Consider the following 19935-nt stretch of genomic DNA (forward strand, 5'->3'; position numbering starts at 1 on the left):
CTCGGGTACTCCGGTTTATCTCGGCTCATCACGCAGTCTCGTGCACACAGGTGAAGTGCCCGAGTGGCCAGCACCTCTCCAAAGTGAGCGCTGTGGCGGCGAGCGACGAGGAGGCCACATTTTCCGCGCTCAGGCTCAACCAGGTGTGGCAAGGGGACGGGCGGGAGGGGAACCAGCTGAGCGCCTATTGCCTGGAGCGCAGCACACTGCAAGACGGCATCAGGCACTTTGATGCTATCTTTGCCGATGGCTACGTCGATATGTACGCGCAGAACCCCCCGTTTGGTGAGGAGCGCCACCCCTACGAGCACCTCTGCCCGTGGGACGGAGGCGACCTTTTGTGCGGGCCTCTCCCCGAGCCACTGGCGAGCATCAGGCTCGATGCTGCTGTCCCTACGAGGTTTGAGAACGAACTGGCTCAAGGCAAGTGCGATCTTGTGCAGCCACCCCCAACCGCGCAAACCTTGGCAGATACCGTAGCCAGCACCAGCTACCTCGTCAACCTGCCAACCGACGTCGCGATTCGGGATCCACTCCGCCACCTTAACTTTGCAAACATTCTCGACCAGAGGTGGGGAGGCAGGGTTAGCTCAGTGCAGATTACTGGCGCCAGCGCCACCGCCAGCATCGCGGCCCTCCGTCAGCTCAACACCGATGCTCACCGTGGTGACGGCTGCTACCTCCGTCAGCAGCAGACGCGCTTGAGCTCTCGCTCGCACTTTGCCGCCTTTGCTGACGTAGTGAGCGCTGCACGGGCCGACGCCTCGCCAGCCGCTGTCGTCCAGGCGCTTCGCCGCGCTGCCGCCCTCCTGCAGTACTCCCCGCCTGACCGCGCCGCGCTCGAGGTCACACAAGGAGGGCACAAGCGTGGGCGAGGCATCGCGCTCGACAATGTCGAGCACGGCTCCATGCACGCCTGGATGAACTGCATCAAGACAGCGATTGACAAAATGGTCCTTGAGGCGTGGTCCATTGGATCCACCGTAGTCAACCCCCTCGTCCAGGACATCAACAACGCTGGGCCAAACTGCCATGCGCGCAAGGGCGCCATCGGCCCGACGGCCTCCGTGCCATCCCTCGCTCGCTGCCGCGGCTCCCAGATCGAAGTCTTATACCGCATGCTGCCGTCGCTGCTGGCGCACCTCCCACTGCCAGAGCAGCTAGCCTTTGAGGACGTGATCTCGTCCCTGTACCTCCTTCGAAAGTTTGTGCGAATGGGCTCGTGGCGGGCGCAGTTTCACCTCTGGGGCGTCACGGACGGCTCGAGGCGACGAGAGCTCTTCACGCTTGCGACAGGGCTTTGGGATGCTGCCGAGGGCGTCATGTTTGCGTACTTTCCGGGTGACGCAAAGGTGGGAAAGTACGTCAAGAATCGATGGTTCACCCGATCTTGCCGCTCGTGTTACGAGCTCATCTCGAGACGCGTGCGGCGAGGCGAGCCGCCCTTTGATGAGGGGCCACTCGAGGAACTCAATGGGCTGCTTCGCCAATTGAAGCGGCAGCACCTGCGCGGGCACGGACTGGCCGCTTTTCCACACGAGGACCTGCTTGTTTCCGCATACCTCTCGCAGGTCGCCGAGCTCCGGGCCTTCCCGCTGGCTGCGCTCTACACCGTCGCAAAGGCCAGGCATGGCCGCGAGCGGGACTCGCACGGCCAGCACGAGCTGGAGCTCGCGCTCTGCATCATTAATCGCGCGCGAGAGTGTCGGTCGCCGGGCGGCGGCTCTCACCACCGCCGCTTTGAGTGGCGACCGCCTACTCCCTCCGTGAGAGGTGGTTGGTTGTGCCCCGCGGACACGCACCCTGGCCCGTGCCCCTATGCCGCCGCCTTCCGGCCCGGCTTTGCCTCGGCAACCACAACCAAGATGCGCTCGTGCGCTGCGGCACCGGGGGCGGGCGGCGGCGCATCAGCGGGCGGCGGTGAGGGAGAGGGCGAGGACCCGGAGGAGGAGGAGGAGGAGGAGGGTGCAGACAGCCAGCGGCTCAGCGAGGAGGAGCAGGAGGAGCAGGAGGAGCAAGAGGCGCGGGAGGCGGAGCGTGAGGCACGCGAGCGATCAGATCATTTCGACGAGACGACGGGCGCCACGCTACACCCAGCTGCTATCTCGCTGGGCGCGGCACTGGGCGCAGCAGCGCAGCCAGGCACGCATCGCCATCACAAAAGCCGCATCGAGCCATCACAGTCACGGACTCACGTAGCTTCTATCTTTTTTGCTCAGGCACTGCGCTTACCCCGCAAGAGATGCAAGCTGCCAAGGATGCGACCCAGCTGGTGGATGAAATGCTCCGCAGTGATATGCTCGAAGAGGATATGCTCGAAGAGGGAGGGAGCGACTAGTCTCTCTAGGTGTTGTTTGTGAGCTTGCCGCGCAAAGCGAGACGCCGACCGCCGAGCGAGCGAGACGCGTGTGTATGTCATGCACACACACCTGGTTGTTCTTGCGACAGAAGACGGCGCCGATAGAGCGCGGCCTGTGATCGTAAAATTCTTTTGTGACCGTCCCTTGCTTTCGAGAGGTTACGCCGATGTCCTCCCACGGATGCCTTCGTCGCACCGTCTCTCTCTCTCTCCATCCCATCTCCGTGCATCAGCCGCGCTCACCGTAGTCAGCCAGTCTTCCAAGCCGCCTACACGCGCCGACTCGCCTGCAAAGAAACAACCGGGCGCCCGTAGCGTCCCGGCGCGTCGACAGAGATGAGCCATTCCGGCGAATGCTTCACCTCCATTCGCCGAGATATTGCCGCACTGTTATGCGAGCCAGAGCTCCTCACACCCACCCGCGACCTCTGATATGTCCTAGCGTCGTCTCGCACGCCACCGACGTCACTGCACCTCGTGACGGAGACTCTGTTTGCTGTAGGCTTCCGGCAGATGCTGGACTTTGGTGTTCGGGCTTTCGTCCCGCAATGGCACTCGTCCTCATCCAGCCGCCGCCCGAGCGCAGGTGTGCTCATCGGAGTGCATCTCTGTAACTCGCGAAGGCATAAGCAGCTTCCCGCGACAGATGAGAGATGTGCGTGAGTCGGGATGGCTCTCTCTTTGTTTCTGTCGAGGTGTCGTGTGTCGGTGGTCGTTTCTTCTGCGGCGCACGGTCGCCGCCTTTCTGCGTCTCACATGAAACGCGCGCATCTCTCTCTGCCGGACCACTGCCGCGACGATCGCCTCTCATGCCTTTGCCCTTTCTGCCCGTCGTGCCCCTTCCTCTGCTAGCTACAGCTGCTACTCTCTCTACTCAGTCCCACCGTACATACAAAGTACTGTCGGCAGCCCGGGCTTCACGCCCCGCCTGCCGCCGCAACTGCACGAGTGCAGAAGCGGCGCGCGAGGACCACCCTCCCTCGCCGCCCTCTCCAGCGCCGGCTGGCGCCTCAGCGCAGCAGCGCCTGCACCTCTCGGGCGAGCACGTCGTCGCTCTTTTCGGCGAGGGTCAGGAACTCGAAGCCCGCCGCGGGCCAGTCGACGCTGCTGAGCAGGTCGTCGCCTGGCGTCGAGTCCACCAGCACCAGAATGGCGGCTGTCTCCAACCGCTTTGCGGCCGGCAGCTTTCGGTGCCGACGCACACACGCCAGGGCGTCGCCAAGCGCGGTGACGTCGGCCGGGTCGCGGACCGGTCGGCACTCGCCTGCAGGGGGTGAGGCCGGGCCACGTCAGGCGGTCGTGTAGTGTGGGCACCGTTCGGGTCGGCGCTGCGCGGCACACCGAGGCGCGGCGCGGCTCCCGAGGATGCCAGCGTCGTCTTGAAGGTGAGCCGCCCGTCGGTGAAGGAGATGTCGGACGACACGCCGCTGTGGGCCAGCCGCTCCGAAACGGCGCCCAGAGAATCGACCAGCTGCTGCTGCGCGGCCGCCGCCGCCTCCGCCGCCTCGAGGCCGAGCTTGTGAGAGCGAGTCGCCGCCTCGGCGGCCTCTGGCGAGTGCCTGAGAGGCGAGAGAGGGCGGGTGCTGAACTAGCTGACCTGCACCCGCCGCCGCCGCGGAAAAGCGCAAAAGCGGGGCCCGCCGCAAGTGGGGCAGGGCGCCGCGGTAGGGCGAGGGCACGGGCGAGGGCGCACTCTTTCGGAACGCAGTGCATCATGTCCGTGTGGGTGTGCCGTCCCCACGACCCGAACCAGCCATCTCCCGGCCGCGTCGCGGCGCCGGCCTCGATCGAACGCGTCACCGCGATCGTGTCTGGTGCACACTGCAGCAGCGCCGCGGGCGGACGCGCGAAGGCAAGCGCGGAGGCGACCGTGCCGATGAGCGCGAGCAGCAGCAGCGGGAGCGCGGGGCAGCACGACGGGTCGGGCAAGACCTTGGCCCAGCGCCGCGCCTTGCCCGTGCCGCCGCCGCCGCCGCCGTCGGCGTCGCCGACCACAGGCTCGTCGGCCGGCGCGGCATCGTCGTCGGCGGCAGGGGGTGCCGGCGCGGGCACGTCCTCGTCGTAGCCGTCGTCATCGGGATCAGGAGTGGCGTATCGCGCGGGCGACATGCCGGCGAGCTCGTCGACCGTCGAGTAGGTGCCTGCGACCGAGCACGGGGGTGCGTGACGCTCGGACCGACGCATGGGACCGGCTCTTCCGCGCGTCGAGAGCGGCGACGCTTTCGAGGCGCGCGGCAGAGGCCCGCGGTGTGCTTCCGAGCGCGTCCGCGGCCGCGACGCGGCAGCGGGAGGTGCCCCGCCCACCAAGGCAGCCGGCCCGGCCGCTGCGGGGCCGTCGCGGGGGCGCAGGCGGGCGGGGCGACCTCAGATTTCGCGGCTGGCAGCGGGCGCCGCCAGCCGGTGACCTCCCGGGGAGGGGTGGCGACGAGACACAATGCCGCCACTCCCGCCCGGGGAGGCTCCACCCGGGCTGTCGGCTCCCTCGGGGCCAATAGGGCTGGCCGACGGAGGTGGGGCGGAGGGACCGCCCCCGAGGAAGAGACATCAGAAACGACTGCAGAGGCAGTGGAGCGACGCCCGAAAGGCGAGCAAGAGACCGAACCAGACTGAAGATTCACCCTGAAGGGTGGGGGACGAGGCCGGGCGGTTTACACGTTAGACAGTCGTGTGTGTACGTGACGGGTGGTGTCGTAGTGTCCGTGTCCACTAGCTCCGAGTAGAGGGGGCGTTCTGCAGTTAAGGGGAAACCCGGTACACGGAGCCCTCTCGGAGACCCGTGTTTACTTTACAGCCCTTGCCCTGCGAATGCGCACCCCCCCTAGCTAGGGGTCAGGGCTCTCTAGCCCGTAGCCCGATGCCGATCATCCGGCTCGCTGGGTGCGCTTCTCAGCTCCCCGGCCCTGGATGTGAGGTTAATGACTGCACTCCAAGTGCTCCAAGTGCTTCCCTGTCGCTGTCCCTTGTCAAGGAGCAGGAGAACTAGGAGAGCGGAGCGCAACCAGTAGGAGGCCCGTGCCTGCCCCCGTGCCGCCGGGTGCGACTTTGTCCTATACGAGAGGGGAATCCCTGGGACCCTGTCGTGTGGGTGAACCCTGCGCCGCTGCGGCCCAGCCCCCCTCCGTGACCGTGTCGCGATGCGCTCCCCGCTCCCGTTCCCCTGTGTCCCTGATCGTCCTTCCAAAATCCTGCTCGTGCAGGTGGGGATCTTGTCCTCCTCCCACCCCTTGTTTGGTTTGTCGGTTTTCTCTTTCTTTTTCATCCGCGATCCGGGTTGCGGGTACTAGCGCGCACACGCTGATGGTGAGAAAGTAGAGCTGTTTAACGTTGGGAGCTGAACAGTGTTGCTAGTGTTAACAGTAACAACAGAACAACAGTGGGGCTCCCCAACAACAGTAGCTAACGTTAGGCCGGCTGAACAACAATAAGGAAGGCCTGGCAGTGACCCACGACGTTCTCCAGCGTCCAGTGCGGGTAATACCCGAAGCAATACCCGGGAAACCCCAGGTATTTTCGGGTTTTACCCGGGGTTTTTGCCATTTTCTGCTTGCTGGCCGCTGAACAACAGTAACAACAGTAACAAACAGTAACAAACAGTAACAGCATGGGCTGGGGTGAACACTTGAACAACGTTAAGGATTTCAGCCAACACTAGCGCAACTGAGAACTGCGTTTTTTAGGCCCAAAGTTAATGATAATGTTAAACAGCTCTAGCGGGTACATCCGGCCCGCTGGGTGCCAGCGCTTAGCTCCCGGCCCTGGATGTGAGGCTAATGACTGCTCTCCAAGTGCTCCAAGTGCTTTCTTTTAGAACTGACCTTAATCAACAAGACACACAGGGGTTTCTATCGACAGTGACCAGTGACAGTGTGGACGGGGCACACGGGGCACGCGGCGGCACTGCGTCGGCGAGGCAGCTGTGAAACGCCCTGCAGGCAATAATGGCGCACGCACAATATCGACCGGCGAGAGCTCCCACCGGTCGCGGTGGGCCGTGGCCGCCCTCGGACCGCAGCCCCAGCTCGCTCCGCAGCCCACGGCTCCGAGCGCTGCTGGGGTCGCCGCAGCGCTGGGCGGCGCTTAGTCCGCATCCCACGAGGTCCACTGGTGGCCGCAGTTGTGGAGGTGGTAGCCCAGGATGCGCGTGAAGAGGCCGCCGTGCCCGACCACGGCGATCGTCGACTCGGGGCGCGAGAGGATCTGCAGGCGGGCAAGCGGGCCGAGAGGAGCGGTGAGGAGGCGAGCGGGGCAGTGAGGCGGCGAGAGGGGCGGTGAGCGGTGCGGTGCGAGAGGCGAGAGGCGCGGCGCCCCGCGCCTGCTCCTCGAGCTCGGCGATGCGGTCGTACAGCCCGAACTCAAAGTGCGGCGTCCACCAGACATCCGGCTTCATCGTGTCGAACCCCTCCATCTCCTTCATCTCGGGCATCGTCATCGCCAGCTGCGCCTTTGGGCGCCCCTCGTCGCAGGGCGCGCCCATCCGCTCGCGGAGCAGCGGGCAGACGACCCACTTTGGCTTGAGCGTCGGCTCCCGGTTCTGAAACGCCGGCCCGTGCCCGAACGCGCCCTGGGCGGTCTGGAAGGCGCGCGTGAGCGGCGAGACGAGCACGACCTCGACGTCCTTGAGCGGGCCGCTCGTGCCGCCCAGCCGCTCGTGCAGGTCCCTCGCCTGCCCGAGGCCGGTCGCGTTGAGCGGCGGGTCGACCAGGTTCCAGCCGGGTAGGCTCGCGTTGTGGTCGCCCTGCCCGTGCCGGATGAAGAGCACCGTCTTTGACGACGACGAGATCTGCTTGGGCTCGTTCGTGAGGACCGGCGGCTTCGACTTCTTGCTCCGGCAGCACCCGCGCAGCTTCCAGACGAAGCCGACGATGTAGTAGCTCGGCTCGCGAATAAACTGGTTGAGCACGACGATCGGCCACGGGTACGGAGATGTCTTGCCAGGCCAGCCGTCGTCGCCGTACCTGCGGCCGGGCGCGCGCGCTGCTGGAGAGGAGCGGAGAGGGGAGGGCGGGGGCAGGGGCGCGCGCTGCTACTTGTTCGAGAGCCGCCCGACCGTCGTCTTGTCCATGGCGCACAGCGCTGTTGCGCGATGTCTCCTTGCTCGGCGCGCGGCTCGATTCGGCGTACGTCCTTGTCGCAGAAAAATACTGCGCAGCTCCTTATACGGTACTAGTGTGCCCTTGTTTGTTTCTCTTGGCACCTTGGAGTGCTGGGGGGGGCGACAGGGAGGGTGTGGCCTTGAGTTATGTGTACGCCAACTCAGGGTGTGTGGCAGCCAGCTGGCTGTGTGTGTCTTGTGAGCTTGTTTGTGTCTGTGTGAGAGAGATTTTTAGCAATACCAAACAAATCTAACACTCACACGTCATTTGGGGCCTGGAGCACTGTTCACGCGCGCGCGAGACGTGCAGACAGGGTTGCCAGGTGAGAGCGAATGGCGCGGTTCACGCCTCGCACAACAGAGAGAGAGATGCGCTCTGCATGGTGGGACATAAAAGAGAGCGAGTACTTGGGCGAGTAGGCCGTGCGGTCGACGCTGCCGCGCGCGACTTTGCGCGCGAGGCGGCGCAGCTTGAGAACGGCGGTGGGCGAGAAGCCGCCGCCGAACGTCTCGTGGAGCAGCAGGTTGAAGTTGTTGCGCTTGACAAAGATCGCGTCGTGGTAGAAACCGCGATGCGCCTTGACGTAGCCGTGGCCGGTCTTGTGGGAGAAGGGTTGGCCGGGCTGCCCGCGCGCCTTGCAGCCCATGTTTAGGCGGCGGGCCTTCTCTTCGGTGTTACCAAAGGCGTAGGAGTGGCCAACGGAGGCGGGCGTGCCGCCACTCGAGGCGTTGCCAACGCCCGGCGAGGAGGTCTTGAGGAGGGGCGTCCAGAGCTTGACTTCATTCACGTCATCGCACCCTCCCGGGCCAGCGTGGGGTTCCGCAAGGTCGACCTTGTACCCCTCGTTGTACTGCCGGGTGAGCTCTGGTTTCTCCTTGTCACCGTGCACGACCGGCGCGTTGGCCGGGGCGCGCATCGCGTCCGCCCAGGCGGCGAGGACGCCGTCGTGGGGCCGCCGGTGGTGGGCCTTGTTGTAAAGGTAGTCGCCGAAGAAATCGACTGGCATGCCCCGCTCGAGCGCGACCCGAAGGGTGGGAAGCGCCGCGGAGAGCCAAAGGCCGAGCTTTCGCTGGAGCTCGTCCTGGAGGGTGTCGGAGGAGAGGGCGGTGGCGTACGTACCGTCGACACGGACATCGAAGGCCTTGCCGGCGAAAGGCGTTGAGGCGGAGACGAAGCGTGCGGCTTCGCGGTTGTTGACGGCGCTGTCTCCGAGGGACGGGTTGTTCTTGACGTGCGCATCCCGCGCCTTTGTTTGTCTGTGTGTCGCTCGTGCGTGTCGTCATCATCTGTCCAGCGTCCACCCATACCGCGTTGGTGTCCAGTCCGAGCCTGGCTGTTCTTCACCTTTCTACCTACCTACCTACTAGTGTGGGACCTGCGGCGTTATCCGTGAGAGACGCGTGAACACGGGGTACCCCACGATGTATGTACTGCTGTAGCGCTCCTTTTGGTAACTTTAAAAGTCGGGGACAGCAGCTGGCTGAAGGTGCATCAGCTTGGCGTGAGCTACCGGCAGCGGCGGGAACGAAGCACCAGCAGTAGCCAAGCGCCGAGTCTCGCAACGCGACAACGGCGCCGGCGGTGCTGCGGTCGGCTTTCCACAGCTCAAGACCATTGGCGTTTCTCGCGGCGAGCTCCGCCGCCTTACGGGCCGCCTCGGCCGCCTCCGCCTACATGTCATTTTTCATTTTTTCAGTGGCCATCCATTAGAGAAGGCGGCCGGCGGTGGGGCGAGAGGGGGGGGGGGGGGGTATGGCCCTGGCTGGAGTCGACTGGAGGCCAATTTACGCGTTTTCTCGCCGTTCTGCACTCTCACCCATACAGGTCCCGACGCTGATCAGCCAAGATGAGGAGCATCGCCACTACCGAGGAGTGGCACGCCCTGCTGGCTGACGCGGCTGCAAAGAACCAGGCTGTGGTCGTCGACTTCACGGCGTCGTGGTGCGGGCCGTGCAAGATGATTGCGCCCATCTTCGAGGCCCTTGCCGGCAAGTACCCGCATGTTTGCTTTGTCAAGATCGACGTGGACGAGAATCAGGAAGTCGCACAGGAGTGCCGCGTCTCTGCGATGCCAACTTTCAAGGCCTTCCGCGACAAGAAAGAGGTCGGTTCGTGCCGCGGAGCCAACCCTGAGGCGCTCGAAGCGCTGGTGGTGGCTCACCAGGGCGACAAGTGGTCCGCTGCCGGCGAGGGCCAGGCGCTCGGCGGCAGCGCCGGCGAGGCGAGCGGCATGAGCGAGCGTGAGAAGCGGCTCGCGGCTCTCGAAAAGCGAGGCCTGCAGTGAGTGTGAACCATTTGTTTATTATTTTGGTCAACCCGCGACGCGTGTGCGTGCAGTGCGACGACGGACGAGATCTCGCCCAACATTGAGCTACGCTACTTGAGCACGTGTAATTCGTGTAATCGAAAACCCTCTTGCACAGTCTCAACGCGGTGCCCGTCATGTGCCTCCGCGCCGGCGCCGTCCGGCGGGCCGGCGCGCGGCCCGGCGGGTACTCGTACTCTGCGCGTCCGCACATATTCTCACGTCGCCTTTCTCGGCCGCGAGGAGCCTTACTCCGCGCCGGCGCCGTCCGGCGGAGGCAGGTACTCGTACTGCGCGTCCGCATTCTCGTCGCCTTTCTCGGCCGCGAGGAGCCGCTTGAGCTCCTCCTCCAGGTCGGGGTCGAGCTGCGGCGCCGGCGGGGGAGGCTCCGGCTCTGTCCCGGTCTGGACGTGAGCGAGGGTGAAGCGGTCCTTGTCGAGGAGGAGGAGCGCGTCGCCGCCGCCGCCCCACGCGAGGCCGCACACGCGGAAGGACCGCCCCTCGGGCAGCGGCACCGTCTGGCACCCGCGCGGCGACCAGAGGACAACGGCGCCGATGCCGGTGCACAGCGCGAGCAGCTGCCTCGTGGGGTGCCACGCGGCGGCGCGCACCGCGTGCGCCTGCAGCAGGAGCGAGTGCAGCCCGAGCGACGCGCCGTCCCACACCCACAGCGCGCGCGGCGCCCCGTCGTCGCGCGTCGCGAGGAAGCGGCCGCCCGCCGACCACGTCGCCAGCCCGACCCCCATCCTCGGGTTGGGCTTCTCGGGCGTGGGGCGGACGGTCGGCAGCGAGAGGGGGAGCCTCTGCGCCGCGTAGACGTACTGCCGCCCGCCGCTCGCGTGCAGCTCCGCCAGCGACTCGGCCAGCTCCGCCGCCTCCGCGTCCGCCTCGGTGTCGCAAGCCGACGAGCTCGCCTCGGCGGCCGCCGCGCCGCCGCCCTGGCGCGACACCTGCACGTACGCGACCGCGTCGGGCGCAAAAGCCTCGAGCAGCTCGGCGCCGTGCTGCAGGTCGCCGACGTGCGCCCACGAGCCGCGGTGCAGCAGCCGCACCCTCTCGTCGTGGCCGCACACCGCGAGGAGGTCGGCCGCGGGGCTCCAGCTGAGCGCCTTCGGCCCGAGGTGGGAGGAGCCCTCCGGGCCGGGCTGCAGCCGGCAGGTGGCCAGGAGGAGCCCCTCGCGGTAGACGAGGGCCTGCGGCTCGAGCAGCCCGTCGAGGACGCACAGGGTCGTGTCACCGCGCGGCGCGTACCGCAGGTCGGCCAAGTCGCGGCTGGCAACCTCGAAGCGGAGGGAGACGGCCCAGCCCTCCGTCTGGACGAGCTGCACCTGCGCGCGCCGCGGGCGGCCCGGTTGCTCGGGCGGAGGGCGAGCACCGCCTCGACCCTCCCCTCCCTCTCCCCCTCCCCTCCCCTCCCCAAAGAGGCAGGGAGCAGCCCACCGAGTCGCGCCCGTCCCTCCGGTGGGCGAGCGCCATCTGCCGGCCGTCGGCAGAGAAGGACAGCCCCTCCTTGGCGAACTTTGGGTACTGCAGGTATGACACGGACCGGTCGACCAGCGACCAGACCGTCACGCGCAGCCGGAAGTCGGAGGTCGCGAGAACATGCCGCCCATCAGGCGCCCAGCGCACGTGCGCGAGCCCGAGGGGACCCTCGTCGATCTTGGCGTGCCAGTCCGCCTCGTCGGGGTCGACGCTCCACACCTGCGCGAGGCCGCGCGCGAAGAGGCCGCACAGCACGTACTTTGAATCGCAAGACCACTCGAGCATGTCGATGCGGTCGACGCACGCGAAGACGCGCACGATCTCGAGCGTGCGCGCGTCGCGAACCACGAGTCGGTACATGGCTGCGGCGGCGACGAGCCGCCCGTCGGGGCTAAAGAGGACGTGCCCACCCTCGTGGCTGTCGGAGAACCGACAGGTTGCCGCCATTTTGCCGTTGGAAGACGCAGTCCCCAGGGTTCCGGCTCCCTACCCAGATAGGGGGCTTCCACTGGGAGGGTGTAGAGGATGTAGAGAGAGAGAGAGAGTGTGTGTGTGTGTGTGTGTGTGTGTGGAGGGCGCATGCGTAACGACGCTGCTAGAGATGCCTTTCGGGGCCCAGAGATAAAACTTCTGATGCCATGCATGACCTAGTATAGTGTCCCCCAGCTATGCAGCTATGGGCGTGTCCACGTTGGAGCCAGGTGTGGTGTGGGCGCGAGAATAGCTCCGCCGTTCATGGAGGCAACCGATACAAGTCGACTGGTGTGTGTCGTCGTGGTTTCGTATCAAGAATACTCACTCACGATGTACTGTAGAGTGTAGAGCGCTGTAGAGCTGTAGAGCTGTAGAGCGCTGGAGAGCGCTGTAGAGCGCTGTAGAGCTCTTAGAGCTCTACATCCGCCGCGTGACGAACTGCGTGCGTTGTAGAGCGATGTAGAGGCGCTCTACAACGTGAAATCTCTACAACAAACTCTACATCATTAAGCGGCGAACGAGGCACGGTCGCTCTCCGACATGAGGCGCGTTGCACTTGCCAGTGCTGCCCTGGCCTTCTGTGTGCCCGCCCAATGGGTGGCAGGTGCCTCTGCTGCTGTGGCATGCCTCACGGCTGCGACTGGCCGGCGCCCCGGCGCGTCAGCTCGGCTCGGCGTAGCGATTAGTGGCCAGCGCAACTCGCTTGGACTCAACGCTCAGCCAGGAGCTCCCGCACGCGCTGAGGCATGGCGCATGCAACGCGTCTGAATGCTCGCCTCGCCTCGCGCAAATGCGACCGTCCTCGCAGCCGACAGTCCACCGCCTGCTAAAGAAGCACAGCGACGAATGCGGCACCGGCGACGCATGGCAGGCTGGTCATGACGCAGTTGTAGGGTGTTGTGTGTCGTCAGAGTGACTCTCTGTGTGTCAGGGATAGTCAGGGCTGTCCATCAGAGCTCCAGTAAGCTCGGAGACACCCCATTAGCGCGGCTCGACCTCTTTGAGTCACTGCCTTCCCGGCGGTTTGGCTGTAGAGCCTCTACAACAAACTCTACAACAAAATCGCGCTCTACATCGCTCTACAACGCACCCGCCTCGTCACGCGGCGGATGTAGAGCTCTACAGCTCTACAGCGCTCCACAGCGCTCTACATCTCTACAGCTCTGCAGCGCTCTACACTCTACATCCTCTACACCCTCCCTCAGGGGCTGCGTACCATGAGCATGACTCGCGCCAAAACGCCCTACCTACCTACCTATCCTCAGGCCGCGCAGCGAAGCGAAAAAAGACGAAAACAGGGGGTACCTACCTGTTGTAGGGCCCTCTGGGGCGGTCAAAACCGGACCCACCTACCTACCTATTGCATAGGGTTTGGCCTGTATACCCAGGTATTTTGCCGCGCTTTGGCTGATTTTGGGCCCAAACCAGCTGATTTCCACGGGAGTTTCCTCAGCGAACAAGAGGAAGAACTCAGAGGAGAGGGGAGCCTCCTCCGGAGTAAGGATGAGGACCCCGCGCGAAGGGGCCCTGAGCGGTGACGGCGTGTGAGAGTGCGTCGTGTTCATGTCTGGTGTTCATTATAGCTCCGAGTAGAGGGGGCGGTCTGCTGCTAGGGGAAACCCGGAGCGCGGAGCTAACCCTCGGAGACCCGTGTTTACTTTAAGGCCCTTTCCCTGCGAACGCGCACCCCCGGGGCTAGGGCTCTCTAGCCCGTAACCCGATCCCGATCATCCGGCCCGCTGGGTGCGCTCCTTAGCTCCCCGGCCCTGGATGTGAGGTTACCGACTGCACTCCAAGTGCTCCAAGTACTAGAGAGGGAACGAGAGGGTGCTGTGGAGAAACACGGAAAGGAAACGAGACGGGGTGCGCGAGGAAATATGGATACAGCCTAACATCGGGTGTCACACCGTGGTGAACAGACCCCCTATCTGGGTAGGAGCCGGAACATAAATAAATAAATAAAACGGGCACGCCAAACGAGGGGTGGGAGAAGGACAGGGTCCCCACCTGCACGAGCAGGATCTTGTAAGGACGATGCATAAAAGGGGTCCCTCGTGCAGCATTTCTTTCTTTATTTTCGACTTTCCATGCCCCGACAGACCACACGCCAAACGTCCCTGCTCCCTTGGCGCTTGGGTGCTGGTCTGTTTCCTTCTTTGGTTTTACCCTCCACACAGAGGAAGATCAAAGTCGGGGTTGCAGCCCGCGTCCGTCACGCAGGCTGTGGCAATCTCTGTCGAGCGAAGCATGTGCGTGGTCGCGGGGTTCCGTGTGCTGTCAAACGACAGGTACTTGCCCCTAGCGCCGCCGCCTCTGAGCGGGACCAGGCTCAGCGAGACGTTCGACAGGTTCAGCTCCAGAAGAAGCCACCCTTCTACTGCATTATGCAGCACACCGTTTCTGCACCGGTGACCTGCGTAGCGCATTATGTTCCCAGGAAACGAGTCGAGCGCAGCGGCGGCGAGCCATGTGAAGACCATGAAATGGTCCGACGGGTAGAGTGAAAATCTGACGAAACGCTGATAATGGCTGAGCGTCCGCGTGCATGCTGCGCATTGCGCAACCTCAGGGGGCAGCGCCACGGCCAACCAGCACTTCGACTTGTCGACCCACTTGCTCTGCGCTTCCACCAAAGGGCCGACTGGAGCGTGTGTCTCAAAGAACAAGTCGAGGCGCGCGCGGACAATAAAAGTGTAGCGGGTGCCACGAACACGCTCGTGGTCGAGACGCAGCTGATTCGCCTGACGCAGATTCTCGTACTGCGCCCAGTACCTCTCGTTCAGCCATTTTGGTGTCTGGCTCAAGCCCGGCAAACTCCCAACCTTGGGGGGGCGTGGCGATTTGGGCGTCGTCCCAACGAGACAGCCGGCCAACCATGGCCGAAGCTGCGCTCCAATCTCAATGCAGGTTACGTTTCCGCTTAGTCTCCCTCCCTCAGTCGGAAGAGACACAAAGACGAAGAGAGCCGCGGCGGTGGGCTGCACGAGCAGGCGCAGGTGCGTTGGCCAGGTCTGGGTCACGCGTTGGAGGTGGTAGCGGCCGGAGTAGAGCACAGCTACCGAGCCGCGGTCTCGAATAGAAGGATATGGCGGCAGTACCACGCGGCCGACAGATGTCTCCATGGAAACGCCATTGGCCATCTCATGGGCCTCGGCGCGGCTACCAGAAACCGGAGCCGAGCGGAAGGCGGGGTCAACTGAGCCAACGTGCTTCATCTCACAGCGGAAGGCCCAGGAGCAGTCCCTGAACTTAATCGACACCGTCACAAAGCGTGCATTCTTGCATCTTGCGAATTTTGCGAGGCAGAATTCCGCTGCCTTGGTCCAGCTGCGGATGTCGGCGGGAAGCATATGCGCACCAGCGACGTCTACTGAACAAGATGGCTTGAACTCATACCCTGTCTCCAGGCAGTAGCCAGCACGAGACCGAGCCAGCCATGCTGTCCCATTGCTTGCCATTGGGCGCTGTACAAGGATCAAGGTGTGGGGCGATGATCTTTTTACGAATTTAATCCCGGCAATTTGAGCACTTGAGCACCGGATAGGGTCGATTCCGCGTGGTACGGGACCCCTCGATCGTCTCACCCTCCCTCACTGGAGTGTTCATTGGGGGGGGGGGGGGGTCCTCATAACAAACACACGGTACAGGATCGGGGTGCACGGAGATCTCACGCTGCAGAAGCAGTCGAACGAAAGCAGTGTCGTCCCCCCTCTCGCTCTCCATCATCTCACCGGGAGACGTCGGCGGTGGTGGCGGTGTGACCGATCGAGCTACAAGAGGAACTTGTTCAGCAGGATCCGGGATAGTCAGATGCTCTTAGCAACCTCGAGAGTGCTTCGTGCGGGTATGCGTCGGTATGGGCAGACGCAGAGTCGAGACGCAGAGCTCACACTAGTCACTATACACACAAAATCACAGTTTGGGTGGAAAGCGAACGAGTCACTTAACTGGGGTCGAAGGGGCGGGCCACCCTTTTTTAGAAACCCGCTTGCCTGCAAGCTGCATGTCGTGCACGACCCCGCCCTAAATAAAAAATAAAAAGGAGGGCGAAACCAAGCTCGAGAAACCAAGGGATGGATGAAAGAAAGAAAGAAAGAAAACAGAGCACCAAGGATGCGTAACGGACATTTTGGCCCATGCGCGTGCTCTCCCTTTTGCTCGCCCTCCCGTCGGCGGCCGGATTGGTTGGGCCGGAGCTGCTGAGTCGGCTCGGGCCAAGCGCACGGTGGCCGCGCCGGTGCGCTCGGTGTGTCCCATCAGCAAGCTGATGAAGGACGCCTCGCGCACCGTGAGCGGCTTGCCGGCCTTCATGCAGCGCTCCGCGTCGCGGAGCCGACTAGCGTCGTCTCGCTTGCTTGAATGCCGGCATTCAAGCAGGTGTATTCTTTTTTTGCTTGGGGCGGCCAGCATGACGGGGTAGGTAGGGTAGGTCTGGGCCCTCCCGTCGGGTTTTCCCCTCTCTTCACGCCGGAATTTTCACAGCAAAAAAAAGAATTTTTCCGGCGAAATCACGATGTCAACCCTCCCCAAGCGGCGAGAGACTGCGAAGAGAGATAGGAAGTGGCAGACTCCCTAGGGTGGGCGACGGCTAGCGCATCACACACCTCTCCTTAAAATCCCTGTGTGGTGGCGGCGTGCCGTCCTCCCATCCCTCCCTTGGGTTGTATGTTTTCTTTCTTTTACCCTCCCAAAGTGGGTGATCTGGTGCTTGTATGGCCTTGAGAGTGGCCTGCCATGCCACAGGAAGGACTGTGGTTGCAGGAGAGTACCACCAGCCATCACTTTAGTTGGTATAGTACCCCACCTTCACCCCGCTCAGTGATTTCTTTTTTAGTTTCCCATAAGTAGGGTAGGTAGGTGGTAGGTAGGTTAGGGTGCCCACAGGACCCAAAAAAGAAAGGAAAAACGAAATGGGGCACTCCCGATCGCAGCACTTCATGTTGGATAGTCGAGATATTGAGAGTGTGACTAGGAGGGTGGGACGCTGGGGATTCTCAAAGGTATACCCTTGGAATGGCCGGATCCAGCCTTAAAGTACGAGATCGCGCGCGCTTCGCGCACAGCACCGCCTGTTCTCCGCGGCTGAGTGACGACGCGTGCTTGCGAGGCGAGTACTCGTTCGAACTTTGCGAGCCGTGCGCGCGCCGAGGCGCCCGCGGCGCGCGCCCGCCCGGCTGCCAGTAGGAGGCGGCGCAATATGGCCTATAGTACAGCCCTTAGGAGGAGGAAGAGGCTGGCTGGCAGTGCTGTATGCCGCCGAGGGGCAGTTTTGGGGTGTGCTGTCACGGGCCCAGGGGGCTGCAGAAGGCGTCCGCAGCCGGGACAACCCGCCCCCCCAGCCGAGGCCGGTCGAAGCCCACTTGACCACAGCCATGAGGAGTCCTCTTGGTGCTCCTGGCGGCCGTTGGAATGGCGAGCGCGCGCCGATGGGGGGGGGGGGGGGTCTTGCTTGCTCCACACCGAGCGCCATCGGTCCGGACCGGCGTGGTCACCGAGGGGTGGCCTGCACAAGGTCTGAGCCGCGGGCGCTCGGCGCCAAGTGCAGTGTCACGCTCGCGCTCGCGCGTGACAAACCGGGGAACCCTCTTTTCCTAGTCACTCGGTCGGAGGACGACCCCGGCTAGTCGCCGACCACACCCACAAAGAACCCTGCACAAAGATCCATCTCACACTAGAGAGGTGTCCGTTTTATTTATTTATTTATTTAGTCACTCGGTCCCCCAACGGAAGAGGCCTCGCTCCTATTGGAACACTCCAACATCAGATTTGCCTCGTGCGTCCCTTTTTGAGCCGGAAAGCTGTTTTCTTTTGGGTCCTGTGGGCACCCTAGGTAGGTAGGGGCAGGGCAGGGGCCGGTCAGGTTTTTCCAGATTTCATCATGCTGGCCGCCCCAAGCAAAAAAATAATACACCTGATTCAAGTCTTGTTTATAAATAAATAAACAAAGTGCAATGGAAAATCCAAAATCCAAATCGCAAACATAGAAACCCAAACACACACAGCCACGTGGCATAGGAGAGCAGGAGGTGAAAGGAGGTCAGCACAAGTCCAAGGACGCACGAGCGTCAACTCTCCGGCGCAGGCCGCGAAGAACCGAGTCCGGGGGCCGACGGTCGCGGCGCGCCGGCGCGGCGCAGTGGACGCAGCCCGGTTCGCAGCTTCGCGAGCTACGGGGGCGGCCACGGCACGGCCCGGTGGCCGCCCCCGCAATGAGGCCAAGCGGTGGGCATCCGGCAAAAGCCGCAAGACGGGATTCGCGAAGGCGAATAAAAACGGACACCTCTCTACTGTGAGATGGGTAAAAAGGAACAGGTCCCCGCCCTTGCGATCTTTGTGCAGGGTTCTTTGTGGGTATGGTCGGCGACTAGCCGGGGTCGATGTGGTCAGGGGAACGACGAGACACAAATGGGACAAGCGCCAGCGGATCAAGGATCAGCACGGCGAGCGCGAGATTGCTTTGAAGGCGGGCAAGAAGCAGGTGCTCAAGAAATAAAAACGGACACCTCTCTACTGTGAGATGGGTAAAAAGGAACAGGTCCCCGCCCGTGCGAGATCGACATCACGTTCTAATTAATCACGTTCGGCAGGCTCACCCTTCCGAAAGTCGACCCGGGACAGACGTCGAGAAGAAGGCTGAATAAATAAATAAAACGGACATCCCAAGCTAGGGCTGGGTCGAGGACAGACACGTCCCCACCTTTGCAGGATTTTGCAAAAGCGAGGGGGGAGGGGGCGCATCGCGGCGCAATAAATAGAGCAGACATCTCCAGGAGAGATGGGCGAATAAATAGAGCAGTCATCTCCCGTAGAGATGGGCAACACACGAACACAGAGGTACAGTGCCCCGCTCACAGGGCGTGCATCACACAGGTGGACTGTGTGACTCCTCGGGGGGACTCTTGACAGAGGTGTGCTACTCGTAGTCACTATAGTCGGACGGACGGTTCCGACATGTCCGGCGGGCAGTTCGGGCTCAAGTGAGGGCCGCGGTCGCGGTCGCGGCCAGCGCGCCGGGCCTGGCTAGGGCTGCCGGGAGTGATCTCGATCCACGCTCCGGAGCGCGCGTGGTGCTTGAGCAGCCGGGCGGTTGCCTTCAAGTCTGCCGACGCGCATTCTTTTTTGGGCACGCTGCTCCTTCGGCTCCTCGCGAGTCCGAGGTTCTGTATTTAGATACACCTGCCGGTGGGCGAGCAGCACGGCTGTTTCGCACCGTCGCGCGCGAACGCCCTCGTCGCCACACGTCGCGAAGCATGTTGTTGCTCGTGCTGTGGCTCAGCACGTCAAGTGCTGCGGCGCCCGATGGTAAAACGACCACCAGCGGGCGTCCGGCCGTTGTGTCGCCCAGCCTCCTCGCGGCGGACGTCGGCCACCTCGCGGCGGCTGCCGAGGAGCTCGCCCGGTCGGGGGCGCATTGGGTTCACGTGGACGTGACGGACGGCTCGGCGGAGTGCGGCCGAAGCCTCTCGTCGCTCGGTCCCGCGTCAATCGCCGCGGTGAGGCGGGCCGCTCCCTCGCTCCGCGTCGACGTGCACCTGTACGTGCGGGAGCCGGAGCACCACGTCGAGGCATGCGCGAGCGCCGGCACCCGCTGATACAAAATCCGCCGGAGCCGGCGCATGAGATGGTCACCGCGGAGGTGTTGGCCCTCTGCAGGCGCCGATCGGATCACCTTTCAGATCGAGACGATGGCGGAGAGTGGAGCCTCGACCGCCGAGGTGCTGGGCGCGGCGGCTCAGGAGCGCGCGGCGGCGCTGGCGGCGGCGATCGGATCGCTCGGCTGCAGCGCCGGCGTCTGCTTGGCGCCGACCACGCCGATCGAGGCGGTGTCGCGGCTGGTGAGCGGTGGCCTGGTCGACCTCGTCAACGTGCTCTCCGTCCACCCTGGGATCGGCGGGCAGCCCTTCCAGGCCGACGCGCTGGCGCGGCTCCGTGCGCTGAGGAAGGCACACCCGCAGCTTCCCTTTCTCATGGTCGACGGAGGGATCGACGCCGCGACGGCCCCGCTCGCGGCGGCGGCGGGCGCCAACGCGCTCGTCGCCGGCTCGTACATCTTCCGAGCGCCGATGAGCGGAGAGGGCTCTCTGGCCGAGCGGTTACGAGTGCTCGAGAGGGCGCTGGCTGACGAGGGCGACTGAGGCATGCGGGTCGGGACCACGGGTCTCTCTCTCGTGTGACGCGCTCGTGCACTGTCGTGCACTGTGGCACCGGTTTTTCATATTTTA

The 19935-nt window shown here is 63.8% G+C and overlaps 5 protein-coding genes across 5 annotated transcripts; 2 read left to right on the forward strand and 3 right to left on the reverse strand.

The window, feature by feature from the left end:
• Positions 1–3369: 3369 nt before the first annotated feature.
• EMIHUDRAFT_457900 (hypothetical protein) lies at positions 3370–4468 on the reverse strand (the record flags this gene model as incomplete). Its single annotated transcript, XM_005776139.1, has 4 exons — positions 3370–3618; positions 3783–3918; positions 4053–4291; positions 4355–4468. 4 exons carry the CDS (start codon positions 4466–4468, stop codon positions 3370–3372), a joined length of 738 nt encoding a protein of 245 aa, XP_005776196.1.
• A 1674-nt stretch (positions 4469–6142) lies between these two features.
• On the reverse strand, positions 6143–7465 carry EMIHUDRAFT_443989 (hypothetical protein). The gene is made up of 3 exons (XM_005776140.1): positions 7387–7465; positions 6672–7314; positions 6143–6556 (listed from the first exon to the last, which is right to left on the reverse strand). The coding sequence occupies exons 1-3, from the start codon at positions 7419–7421 to the stop codon at positions 6437–6439; spliced, it is 798 nt and encodes a 265-aa protein (XP_005776197.1). The 5' UTR covers positions 7422–7465; the 3' UTR covers positions 6143–6436.
• Positions 7466–9313: 1848 nt separating this feature from the next.
• EMIHUDRAFT_59400 (hypothetical protein) lies at positions 9314–9619 on the forward strand (the record flags this gene model as incomplete). The annotated part of the gene is made up of 1 exon (XM_005776141.1): positions 9314–9619. A coding segment is annotated over one exon (306 nt), but the record flags the coding sequence as incomplete, so codon positions are not given.
• Positions 9620–10005: 386 nt separating this feature from the next.
• Positions 10006–11686, reverse strand: EMIHUDRAFT_74302 (hypothetical protein; the record flags this gene model as incomplete). Its single annotated transcript, XM_005776142.1, has 3 exons — positions 10006–10671; positions 10714–11085; positions 11198–11686. The coding sequence occupies 3 exons, from the start codon at positions 11684–11686 to the stop codon at positions 10006–10008; spliced, it is 1527 nt and encodes a 508-aa protein (XP_005776199.1).
• Positions 11687–19041: 7355 nt separating this feature from the next.
• Positions 19042–19773, forward strand: EMIHUDRAFT_48144 (hypothetical protein; the record flags this gene model as incomplete). Its single annotated transcript, XM_005776143.1, has 2 exons — positions 19042–19272; positions 19390–19773. Coding segments are annotated over 2 exons (615 nt in total), but the record flags the coding sequence as incomplete, so codon positions are not given.
• Between the last annotated feature and the right edge of the window lie 162 nt (positions 19774–19935).

Source organism: Emiliania huxleyi (genome assembly GCF_000372725.1).
Source record: "Emiliania huxleyi CCMP1516 unplaced genomic scaffold EMIHUscaffold_283, whole genome shotgun sequence".
Classification (NCBI taxonomy): domain Eukaryota; phylum Haptophyta; order Isochrysidales; family Noelaerhabdaceae; genus Emiliania; species Emiliania huxleyi.